A 12301-nucleotide genomic window follows, 5' to 3' on the forward strand; every position below is an offset into this window, starting at 1 on the left:
TGTTATGAGTTATATCTTTCAGGTTCAGTGTGTCCCTGGCCGTGTGTGAATACAACTCAAAATAATTTCATGGATGTATAGATGTGTTTTTTTTGTCTGTTTGTTTGTTTTATAATGCTTTTCTGTTTGAGTGAAATTTACTGAGCATCAGAGTTTAAAAAGAGAACGTTTCCGTGAGGATGTGGTCTGTTACATGCAATAAAACTGACGTGTTGTGCTACTTGTGCGTCATATCCCGGTTTCTCCAGTTTAATCAGATGGTATGATACAGCCTCATATAAAAAGCCAGATTACAGGCCTGTGGTCATTCTGTTTTCTGTTTTGTTAATTTTTTTTTCCTTTCATGGGCACTTCTTTTTTTGCTGAACTCCCCTGTACAAATAGCCTAATTATCATAGTCCTGTTCCTCAAAAAATCTTCTCTGTTAGATCATCGCTCTGTCAAACTCCTCTGTGCATCTCTTTCAGCCATTAGACCACTCAGCCCCAAAGCTCACTGCCACATTGATTAGATCCACATCCTCAGCCTTGGCACCAATTGGTTTATCTTTTTGGAGAGAAATGACCTGATCTCACGCACGCACATACAAACACATACACAGTCAAACACCCCCCTACACACAAACACACACGCTCACACACACTCACACACACAGACATTCTCTCTCCCTCACACTTCCTATGCCTCTCTCTCTCTCTCTCTCTCTCTCTCCTTCCTCATCTTGGTCCTGTTCAGCTGGTGGCCTCACACTGAATGTCTGCAGAGGATGTGGGGGTAATGTCTTTCTTTGATTCTTTTTTTTTTTTTCCACACAGTAAAGTCTGTAAATTGAGATTCCGTTTTTTTGGGGGGGATGGCGTGACCGGCGAAGGAATGTGGTCGTGAAAGAAAAAAAGAGACTCATAAACTCATAAAGGAAAGAAAACCCACAGAGGGTATGAATGAAAGAGAGAGAGGCTGAGGAGTGAGAGAATGTCATTTTGCAATGACTGGTATGCCACAAACACAATCACAACCGTGTGTGTGTGTGTGTGTGTGTGTGTGTGTGTGCACTCATAAGAGAGAAGGAGAGAGAGAGTGCATGTGTGAGAGAGAGAGAGAAAGAGAAAGAGAGAGAGAGAGAATGAGAGAATGAGAGAAAGAGACTGTTCATGACTGTGTGATCATGTGCTCATCATTTGTAAGTGTATGTAAAGAAAAAAATTAAATGAGACAGCGGAGGTGTGTGTGTGTGTGTGTGTGTGTGTGTGTGTGTGTGTGTGTGTGTGTGTGTGTGTGTGTGTCTGTGTGCGTGCACACGCATGTTATTGTGAGAGAGTGAGAGCGCTGTTACTGTTACTCACTCTTCTAAGTCGCTGTTACTGTAGTGTTAGTCTGATCTGTCAGTTTAGAACTGTGTACATTTGCGATGTTAGTCACAGTGTTAGTCGATGTTGTTAGTCATGTCAGACCATACAGAGAGACGCTGGCTAAACCTACTATCTCTTTATATCATTACCATTCCCAGTCATTGATTTATCCTTTAAAGAAAGCAAAACTTGTCAGAAACAGTTTACATAGACATCAGTGTACCAGTAGACGTACAGACCTTTTGACTGATTGGAGAAGCCCTCTTCTACACCGTAAAGAGATCCATGCTCTTGTTTTAGTAATCCCATGAAAAATTCCTCATAGTCCAACAGAGAGAGAGAGAGAGAGAGAACCTGGAAGATACACACACAGACAGATGCAGAAACAGACACTGTGCTGTTTGAGACCGAGAGAAGGAGGAAACGGATTAGACAGTGATCGCTCTGTTGCACCAATCTGTCACTGCGAGCTTGAATGTCCAGCTGTGGTACTCCAAATACCCCTCCCTCTCTCTCTTTCTCTCTCTCTCTCTCTCTCCCCTCTCTCTCTCCCCCCTCTGTGTGTGTGTGTGTGTGTGTGTCATTCTCTCTCTCTCTCTCTCTCTCTCTCTCTCTCTCTCTCACTCTCTCTCTCACTCTCTCTTTCTCTCTCTGTCTCTCCCCCCCCCTCGCTCTCCTCCCTCTGTGTGTGTGTGTGTCATTCTCTCTCTCTCCCTCTTTCTCTCTCTTTGTCTCTCTCTGTCTGTCTCTCTCTTTCTTTCTTTCTCTCTGTCTCTCTCTTTCTCTCTCTCTGTCTCTCCCCTCTCACCCCTATCACCCTGTCTTTGTGGTTCTTTTACATTCACACTTTCTGCTTCGCCTTTCCCTTTCCCCTCCCTGACACCCCCCCCCCCCCCCCCCGCCCCCACCCTGTTTCTGCAGTCTCTCTATTTTCTCTTTTCCTTTGCAACCCCCTTTGCTCTAATAGCTGATATTAATGTTGAACATTACACAAACATTGTTCATCTAGCAGATACTAATGGATCTGTTATTTGCAATGGATTGATTCTTTTTTGTCCCCCTGAATAATGAAACATAATAGCCAACGCGTCCGGAGAAAATCTCTTGATTCATTTTAAAGTACAATTCTTTTTTTAAAGTACAATTTTTTTTTCACTGCACCATCTGCTCTCTGCAGGCCTCATTTACTTCTCCAGCTTCAAAGCCCTGACATAAGCCCCAGCTTTAAAGTCGCTCGCCCCTTCACACAATGCACACAAAAAAAAACAACACCTTTGAGTAGTTTTGGACTCTTCAGAGTTGGACCTGTGCAGCAAGACACAAAGCCAGGCCTCCCACCATGTGGGTGGCTAATTGGTATCTATTGCGATGGCTGTCTATGTTGAGAGCATCAACCCCGTGGTTCTTGGTGTGTTTGTGCGTGTGTGTGAGTGTGTGTGTGAGAGTGTGTGAGTGTGTGTGTGAGAGTGTGTGAGTGTGTGTGAATGTGTGTGTGTGTGAATGTGTGTGTGTGTGTGTGTGTGTGTGTGAGTGAGTGTGTGAGTGTGTGTGTGAGAGTGTGTGAGAGTGTGTGAGAGTGTGTGTGAGTGTGTGTGTGTGTGAGTGTGGGTGTGAGTGTGTGTGTGTCTTGTTCAGTCATTCATATCTGGCAGGGATAATCACTGCTCTCTGCTGAGGCTCTTACCTGCTGAGTTTCTTCTCCTGACGACTAGCTTTGTTTTCCGCGTCCCGCTGCCGTACGGGAAGGCCAGCGAACATGCTGTAACAAGGCACGGATGACATCTCCCACTGGGCGATGACAGGACGACCCGGGGAGTCACCGTTCCTGCGTTCAGCTCTCCCTCCGAACAGAACAAAGAAAGGCTTCAGATACAAAAAAGCCTGCTGATTATTCTGTACCGCAAAATCAGCTCCGTTGTCATTTCATTTTCAGATTTTTGGTTTGTATTTGCGTTTGTGATTTTTTTTTTTCTTTTTTTTGTCATTAGACTGATTTTTTTTATGTATTTGAAATACTTGTATACTTGTAGAGCCACTTTATCTGTGTCTTTGATGGTGAACTAGAGGAGCTAATAGCTCCTCACAGACCCACTCTGTGACAGAGATGCACCTGGAGGTTGAGGGGGGGGGTACGCAGGTGACCAGGTGAGGAGAGCTGGTAATACGGGTACCGCTGACGGGTCGGGCCGTCCGTCTCTGGGGGGAGGTCTCATCAGTTACAGCTGGTGCACAGCAGAATGCAGGAGATGCTCCACAGCGTGTGCTTACTGATAGAAGGCAGAGGGCAAGAACACAGAAAGATTTTTTTTAAAAAAATATCAGTATTTCTTTTATTACTTTCTGTCACACAGGGGACTTCCCAACGGCTTATTTTAGTCTTTTGAATAAGGGGTTTTTTGTTTCTTTTTTAAATCTTATTTTAGTCTTTTGAATAAGGGTTTTTTTTGTTTTTTTTAAATCTTAATTAGACCTGCCATTCTTCTCTATATGAATTCACAGCGAGCGTACGAGTAGAGTAACTCTGTTTCTAGGCAGGTGAAGTCAGGCATTGTGCACTGAAACGTTTGGTTTCGACAGAGGGCGAGGACACTGCTGAGGGAGAGGACAGATTTTTGTTCCATCTGACGACTCGAGCAGCTCTTTCAGCGAAAGGAGAGAGGAGAGATGTCTACAGGGCTTTCTGGTTAACTCCCATGTTTCCCTTGCTTTGGCTAAGCGTGTCCTATGGGCCTCTGTAATTGCGGTGGCTAAGAGCAGAGATGGCAGCGCGCGTGAGCTCTGAGAAACGGCGATAAGAGCGCGGCCCAAGACGGCTTTTTGTCGCTAATCCCAAACAGTGTAAGAACGGCAAAGGATTCCCGGTTTTCCCTCAGATATGGACGGCTCGGTCTGATCTCACGTCGTGCGATCCAGTTTCCTGGTATTTGCCCTTGTGTGTTAATCCGTGTAGGACTTATCTGGATTCGCGTTGACAGGCTCTTTGATGGGAAATGCAGATAACTTGATTTTAGTTTTTGATAACTCTGGAGGAGAGAAAATGGTCAGGAAAAAAAATTCTGCCACCCTCTGATTCACCCTCGGCATCACGCTTCAGCCTAACGCTGCATTTCAGAGAGTGCCCCAACCCCCATGGCCGCCCCAACCACCATGGGCCCCCCCCCCCACCCTAGAAAACTGGCTGGTGTCACTCAAGATTATCCCATGAAACATTTGGATGAAAATATTTAACAAACTGGAGCATGTCGCTCGGACATTGTCAGAGGTGGTGAAATCTGTCTTAGTGTCTTTTCTCTCTTTCTCTCTCTCTCTCTCTCTCTCTCTCGCTCTTTCTCTCTCTCTCTCTCTCTCTCTCTCTCTCACTCTCTCTCTTTCTTCCCCTCTCTTTTACAGGCTCTCTTTTTTCAGTCCTTATTGTTGCTATTTTTCTGCAGTGATGCTTGTTGCATGGTAATCAGATTCTAAGGAAATTCACCACATGCCTGGCAGAGTCACCTCTAAGTAACATGGCAGCGAAAACTCAACCAGAATTCCAACGATGTCTCCAAACACAAGACAGCGTAAACAAGTACAAGCCTCCCTAATACCAATATTTAAATTTGCATTTAGTGCCTAATGATCAAGTTCTCAGGATTGTGCAGTGAAGGTTTCCCCTTTCATTACTGATGATTTGATCTTTTTTTTTAATTTATTTTTATTAAATAAAATTAAAATACTGAGGAGAATCAGAGAGTTTGACAATCTGCCTCTCCTTTGAAATTCTGTCTCTGAAAAAATCTAAACCTTTGATACATAAGAGAGATTTCAGATAAACAATTTTTTGGGGGGGGGTGGGGTCAGATTTATGAAAATATATACGTGATCTAAAGCAGAGAATACAGAAGCTCTTGAAGTGTAAAACCCTAACCCTCATACATAAATTCAGAGTCAGCCGCTATGGGGAGTGAGGCTGTTATATTTTCCTCTTGGCCAGAGGCACTGAGCCATTTTAGCTTGAGAAGCTTTTAAAAAAAAGCTTCTTCTTTTTTTTTTTCTTTCCAAATATCTAACCATCTTTAGCTCATGGTGCTTCTAAAAATCTACCTGCCGATGCCTAATCTGAGGGATCTTATTGATCGGACGTAGTTAAACGACTGCAGTATCGGATGAATCCCTACACCCGTTCTTTTCATATCTTTTGGGTTTTCCTGGTTAAATATGGCATACGAGCTGAAGCGGTCTTTGATTTGACCCAACGCCATTTGAAAAAAGACTGACAGGGAGTGCGCAGTTCTGATCAAAGAAATAAAAAAAATATATATTAATTAGGTTACGTGTGATTGTGTAACTCTCATTATGCACTGTGAGGGACCATCTTCTTGTCAGTTGCTGTCACACCCAGTTGAAGAGAAGAGACCAGGTGAGAGAGGGACAGATGCTAAGAGTGAAGAATGTTGTTGGATTTGGTCCAGGACCATGCCTGGGGACTGGAGATCACCTTCATCTTCAAGTTGAATTTCTTGTGTCATTATATGCAGCCATCCTCAACGACTTACCACCGATCACTGTGAGATGACACTTGTGCTTGCTAAGCACGGATGGTCTCCGCGACAACTAGTGACACTGACGGCTCTCCAGAGCACAAATGATACGTCATCACATTCTAATTTAGCTTCTGAAGAGTGCTTAGAGTAAGGCAATGCACTGTACTATCAAACCAAGTAAAGTAACTAAGCTCAGTTACTAAACTAAGTAAACAGACATGAGTAGACCTACTACAGTCAATCTATTGCCCCCCTCTAGCCCAGGGTTTTCAACCCTCTTTTTTTGTGAACAGAACACCGTCAACTGAAATAATTCTCCCCAAGAACCACCTTCATTTCAACTAAATGAATTTAATATGATGTTGACGTTTCCATCACAATCTCACGAACCCACTACGGTACTGTCACCAAACAGTGATCAACCCTGGTTGAAAACCCCTGCTGCAAACAAATGTAGTTTTAGTCTCCCAAAATGTTTATTAATGTGGGTTTGTAAGGGCAACAGTTTATCAGTTTCAGCTTTATTAATGGAATGAGAGAATATATGAAGGTCAGAAGCAGTGCTTGGGTAATAGCATGAAAGGGTTAACTGACTTCAGCAGAGAGAGGGCAAAACCCAACGTGTTCAGGACTTACTTTTGGTTTTGCTTGAATGGAGAACTCATTAAAATTTGACACATCTTTATGACACAGAAATACACTGCACTCCTTTTAACTGAATTGGGGACCTGATTGATTCGATCAATCTTGTGGCCGTCTCTTTGAACAAAAGATTCAGCCGGGGTAATGACTGAATTTCGACCAAAACAGTTGTGCACAAATTATTAAGCACCTTGATTTTTAAAAAGAAAAAAAATCGTTAATAGGACAACCATGTGCACTGATGGAAAGCCATAAGTCAAAGGCCAATTTAATTTGCCACTTTAATTACACCCCCCCCCCACACACACACACCCTCCCCCCCACCTTCCTTTCCCATTTTTTGTCATAGTTCTTTTGGATCAAGGCTATCAGCTCTGAGGTGACTCCTGCTCTTTCGAAAAGGGTTGGTTATTCACTGCAGCTTTATAATTAATGTATGTGCTGAATTTACTGGTCGACTGTAAATTTAGTTTGGGGGATTTTTTTTTTCGGAAGGACAAGGGAGGAAGAAGACGTGAGTCGAATTCCATAAAAATGTCCACCTCCCTGTGTTCAGCAAATACTTGCGTATGTCATATGACTTTCTTCAACATCAGGCCTCAGGACACAGTGAATGGATAAAATTAAATTTTCTCACTGAAGAAAAATTAGAATAAGTTTTATCTCACAAAGCAAAATCTAATGATGAGGAGAACTCATTCAGACAGATGATACAGAGATTTCTCTTTTTGTCATCACCTAAGATGAAGCATTTAACATTAGATTGCTCTTCAAAGCCTACCATACCTACATCTATACACACCCTTTCCCATTCAAAAGAGACAGTCAATCTATCAGTATGTTCAAATGCATTTTCTGTAGGAGTCAGAAACATGACTGTTCTAGAACAAAGAGAACCATTCCAGGTTGATGCAGCATATTGCAACAAGATTGTCTCATACATTTGAGTTATCGATGTAAAATGAGCCATCAAGTGTATTTGATTTCTTTTTGTGATACCACAGCATACAGTGACAATCTAAACACCTACTCTGCTACCTGCTTTTGAATATTCATATGGTAATTGTTGAATTATAGCAAACAGGGTAATTATTTCTTTTTGACGGTGACTGACAGCGTGCGGTACAGGTAGAATTGCTCCGGAACGTGTCAGTCATAGTTTAGCAGTTGTCAGACTCTGAGCGACTCTGAAGTTTGTAGCTCTATTCAGATTTATATTGTAGAATTCAAGGTAAGGTAAGAACTGAGGTTCCTTTGCCTCCCTCTGCAAAAGACTGCATTGAGCATTCAGTACACACTCCAGCCATGGAAATCAACTACGTCCCCCTCTCTCTCTCTCTCTCTCTCTCTCTCTCTCTTCCCCTCTCTCTCTCTCCCTGCTGAAAACAGGTGCTGGCTCTCTTTTACTGTCTCGCGCATTGACATGCTGAATTGTGTCCAGTCAGGCACAACACAGACAGCTCTGGCTGGAAGGGGAAACTCAAATCAACACCTAGACAGGACATTGTTGACTGTGGCCAAAAATACACTGAGGTGGGAATTGTGATGCAGGAAGATTTTTTTTTCTTTTTTCTTTCTTTTTTTACTTCCTTCAAATGAATGAGAGCGGTAGTGTTTTGTTATTGGCCTTAACCTGTTTTTACATTTGGTTGTTTACCGTGATCTTATGAATGCTTTTTTTTTTTAAATGTTTTAATTTGCTTGTTTATTTTTTTAATCTGTTAAAATTGGCAGATTTTAATCCAGATGATTCACTGCAAATTAACTGCAAATGTATTTTTTTATGTTTCATTGTGGGCTAAGGTTTAATTTTACATTTTATTTTACAAATTTTGCTCAGTTGTGTAGTATATGTGTATGGTTATTTGTGTGCGTGTGTGTGTGTGTGTGTGTGTGCATGCCCGTGTGTGCTTAGAGTGACATTTGACATTAGAATAAAAGAGAGTTGATGATATGAGACCTGTGGAGAATTCCTTCACTCAAGGTCAGGAACACAGAGTCTGGAAAACACACCATGACCAGGAAGCAGCTGATTGATTTCAGAGGTAATCATTGCACTGTGTCACAGTGCCTCACTCTCTGAATTGTTTGTTTATGGTTGTGTATGTGTGTGCCTCACTTGGAAACAACTGACTGAGTGTCAAGTGGAAGCTTCCGGATCTTTTCTCTCCTTTATGAAAGTGTTACATAAAGTACATTTGAGCTGATGAAAAGAACTACTGAAATGAAATAAGTGGAGGTGTGCAGAAATAAGAGGATGTCAAAATGAATGGCCTTCTGCTGAGAGGAAATGCATTAAATAGAACATCATGTGTACCACAAAAAAGGCTACTTTCTGTATGTTATGACCCGAACAAAATAGATTTGGTTGTCAAGCAGAACTTGAATGATGCAAATCTTCATCACTAATTCACTCTATTCCGTAGTGGTGTTGGGGGACGGGGACAAAAACAAACAAACAAACAAACAAACAAACAAATAAAATGTATTTTGCACTTAAGGCTACAAAAATGCCTGTTTGAGAGAATAGTATCAGTTTGGTTCTGTTCATACAAACTAACTGGATGTAGTCACAACACGGGCTAAGCAAAGTAGTACAATACAAAGACCGTGATCACAGAGGTATCGGAGCGACGTAGAAATGTAGCATGAAGAGATGTAGCATGTCACCGGCACATGCTAAATCTGAACAAATAGCACGGATCACTTGACAGCGAAATTCATAAGTGCATAAATGGAGAGCAATTAAAAGCGTCTCCTATTACCATGGCGACGTTGCGATGTGATCTTAATCGATGAGTCGCAGAAGAAAGGGGAGTGACCTCGTTGATTGTATTATTCACATTGATTTGTAGCAGCTTTGAACTACTAATTTGGTTAGTTAGCGAATAGGTATGTAGGCAAACTCCGACCTAACGGCGCGTATATATTGGTTAAGGGCGCTTGTTAGTGCTGGGAAAAGTTTTTGGAATATAGTTCTGCTTCACTTTACAGCTATCGGTTTTGAAAATTACATCGATATCAGGTTTGGGCAGCCTTTGTTTTTAAGTAGAGCTGCAAATGGGAACAGTTTAATAGTTTGATGTTCATAATATATATATATTTATATGCCTTGATTGCGGCGTGGATTTTTTTTTAAACTTATTTGTTTTGTTAGTCGTTACATGCGATCCATCAGTAAATGGAGCCACAGCCCCTTGCTTGTTATGGTTTGGGCATGAAGTACAGTTCGTGTTCTGAGGCAGTTAAAATTGGCTAATTCTAGTGGTGTACAAACCATCCTGGCCGTCCATTAAATGCTGCTGCTCTCCTGATCGATAGCACGTCTGTCTCATTTCGAAACGGTAGCAGATTTGCATCTTTTTGACGCAGTCAAGGAGCCTATGTTAATTTAACGCTTGGCAAAATTATAAACAGTCTTAATTTCTCAACGTGTACGGTTGAAGGGGCTTTTGTGTAAAAGCAGCATTTTCTCGCTTGTCTGTAGAAAAATGAGTTTCGGTGGCCGTGCTCCTCTTGCAAGTCGCAGCAGCCAAGACAACATCTTGGTCCCACGAGGGATCGATGGACCCCGTGTGCAGAAAGTTGGACAGAGGGTTGTGTTGGGTGTTTTGAATGAAAATGAACCCCCAAGCCGGGTCTCTAATGCGGTAGGCATTTCTGTTCTTGTCAAACAATGAAGTTGCGTTTCATAGACTTCTCACAAGACTTCTTCTTTTTATTAATTTCAAGGGAGCCAAATGTGTATCAACAGTGAATAATCCAACTGGGAGCAAGAAGGTTCTCACTTGCCTGTCAACTTCTGCCACTGGTGTTTATGTGGATAAACCTCGAGAGGTGCACTCGGACACCAGTTTGATGGTGGCCGAAGAGTTGCAGCTGCTTGAAGATGTTGAAAATAACGTGTACTCGGGTAAAGCTTAAAGAATTGAAACAAACTACCAACTCAGACTTCATGTTCCCTTTGAGGCCTTTGCAAACCATAAATGTATCCACAGTTTGAGGATCTGTGTTTTGTAGGGTCATGTATGGATACTTCAATGCAGTCTTTATCAGAGGATGACCAGTATCTTCTATTGCAAGACATCTCATTTGCTGAAGAATATGCAGAGGAAATCCATCAGCACCTACGTGACAGCGAAGTTGGTTTTTTATTAAGTTAACTGTACTTTTAGGTTTCTGAGTGGTAATGGTTTAACTTGTCAAATCTTTCAGGTAAAATGCAGGCCCAAACCTGGCTATATGAGCAAGCAGCCTGATATCACCACCTTCATGAGAACAGTTTTAGTTGACTGGCTGGTTGAGGTCAGTGAGGAGTACAGACTTTGTTCTGAGACCATCTATCTGGCTGTGAATTACCTGGACCGGTTCCTTTCTTGCATGTCTGTTCTCAGAGGAAAACTGCAGCTGGTGGGAACTGCAGCTATCCTTCTGGCTGCGTAAGTAAAGGTGCAGCAGTTCACAAGACTCCTCACTGAAATTTTTGCTGTATATGGTGTTTCTTTCTGTTTTGTGAAGGAAATATGAGGAAATCTACCCACCAGAGGTGGATGAGTTTGTTTACATCACAGATGACACCTACACAAAGAGGCAGCTTCTTCGAATGGAACATCTTCTCCTTAAAGTCCTTGCTTTTGATATGTCTGTGCCTACAAGTCACCAGTTCTTGATGCAGTACATGATGGTAGAGTCTGTCTGCAACAAGACTGCAAACCTTGCTTTGGTAAGAATTTCAGTTGGAAAAATGAGGTTGGTTTTTATGAAGGTTTGGGGTTTGATCCACTGGCTTTTGTTCCAGTATCTTTCAGAATTGAGTTTGCTTGATGTGGACCCTTTCGTGCAGTATGTACCATCCAAGGTGGCTGCAGCAGCTTACTGCCTTGCAAATTACACCCTGAACAGATCTCTGTGGGTAAGTCAGCTATATGAATCCTGAACATCATTATTCCTGCATTAACACTCGAGTGTTCAACCTGCGCATTGCTTCTATGACCACTGAGTTCTTATTGCTGTGAAATTCTGTGTTTATTTTTAACTGACTGCAATTTAGTTTTCTCATTTTGATTTGGCTGTTTTGAATCCTGGACTCCATATTTTAGTGGCTTCTCCAGATGTCTTTTAATTGTCTATTGCTGGCAAACTTGTTACTGAACATATGGGGGTTGTGCGTAACTGTTTAATGAAAAAGCTGTTTTTGCCCCCTCCCCCCGAGAAATTACATTTGGGGGGTGGGGGGGCAGTTATATGGCAAATGAGAATGTTGAGAGAGAACTAGTGTTGTCTGTATTCCTACCATCAAATGAGGCATCCCAGAATTTGTTGGGTTTAAGACTTGATGCCCTTAATCTTGGATTTGTCTAAGTTATAACAACTTGGTCTTATGAGCAACTTATGTAAAGTGTGTGAGGGTGGAGTTGGCCAGAGTTTTTGTGCGTAGGGCAGAATTGATCAATTACCGTCATTAAATATCTACTAATGCATTCCACCTTCTCGGCAGCCTGAGGCCTTGTATGCCTTCACTGGTTACACGCTGGCTGAAATTAGTCCTTGCCTGAAGGCGCTCCATAAACTGTACCTAAGTGCTGAGAATCGCCCCCAGCAGGCCATCAGGGAAAAATACAAGAGCTCAAAGTAAGCTGTCATTTGGACAACTCAAATTCTCAGTTGTGAGCTTGTTTTATTTGGTGTTGGTTTTTTACGAACACTGTGCTCTTTTCCAGGTACTGCAGCGTGTCCCTGATTAAACCAGTGGAATCCCTGCCTTTACCTTGAAACTTCTCACCTTCATTT

The 12301-nt window shown here is 42.2% G+C and overlaps 1 protein-coding gene across 1 annotated transcript; it reads left to right on the top strand.

The window, feature by feature from the left end:
• The first annotated feature begins 10002 nt into the window (after positions 1-10002).
• Positions 10003-12283, top strand: ccna1 (cyclin A1). Its single transcript, XM_030792241.1, has 8 exons — positions 10003-10161; positions 10244-10424; positions 10532-10653; positions 10727-10950; positions 11030-11234; positions 11310-11423; positions 12009-12142; positions 12232-12283. Exons 1-8 carry the CDS (start codon positions 10003-10005, stop codon positions 12281-12283), a joined length of 1191 nt encoding a protein of 396 aa, XP_030648101.1.
• Positions 12284-12301: the final 18 nt, after the last annotated feature.

Source organism: Chanos chanos, chromosome 15 (assembly GCF_902362185.1).
Source record: "Chanos chanos chromosome 15, fChaCha1.1, whole genome shotgun sequence".
In the NCBI taxonomy this organism is placed as follows: Eukaryota; Metazoa; Chordata; class Actinopteri; order Gonorynchiformes; family Chanidae; genus Chanos; species Chanos chanos.

Bases quoted from the DNA above. Each gene is read 5' to 3' on its own strand.
- ccna1 (XM_030792241.1), top strand. From the start codon at position 10,003: ATGAGTTTCGGTGGCCGTGCTCCTCTTGCAAGTCGCAGCAGCCAAGAC. The intron at 10,654-10,726 runs GTTGGTTTTTTA...CAAATCTTTCAG, and splicing joins AGCACCTACGTGACAGCGAA to GTAAAATGCAGGCCCAAACC. The intron at 12,143-12,231 runs GTAAGCTGTCAT...GCTCTTTTCCAG, and splicing joins GAAAAATACAAGAGCTCAAA to GTACTGCAGCGTGTCCCTGA.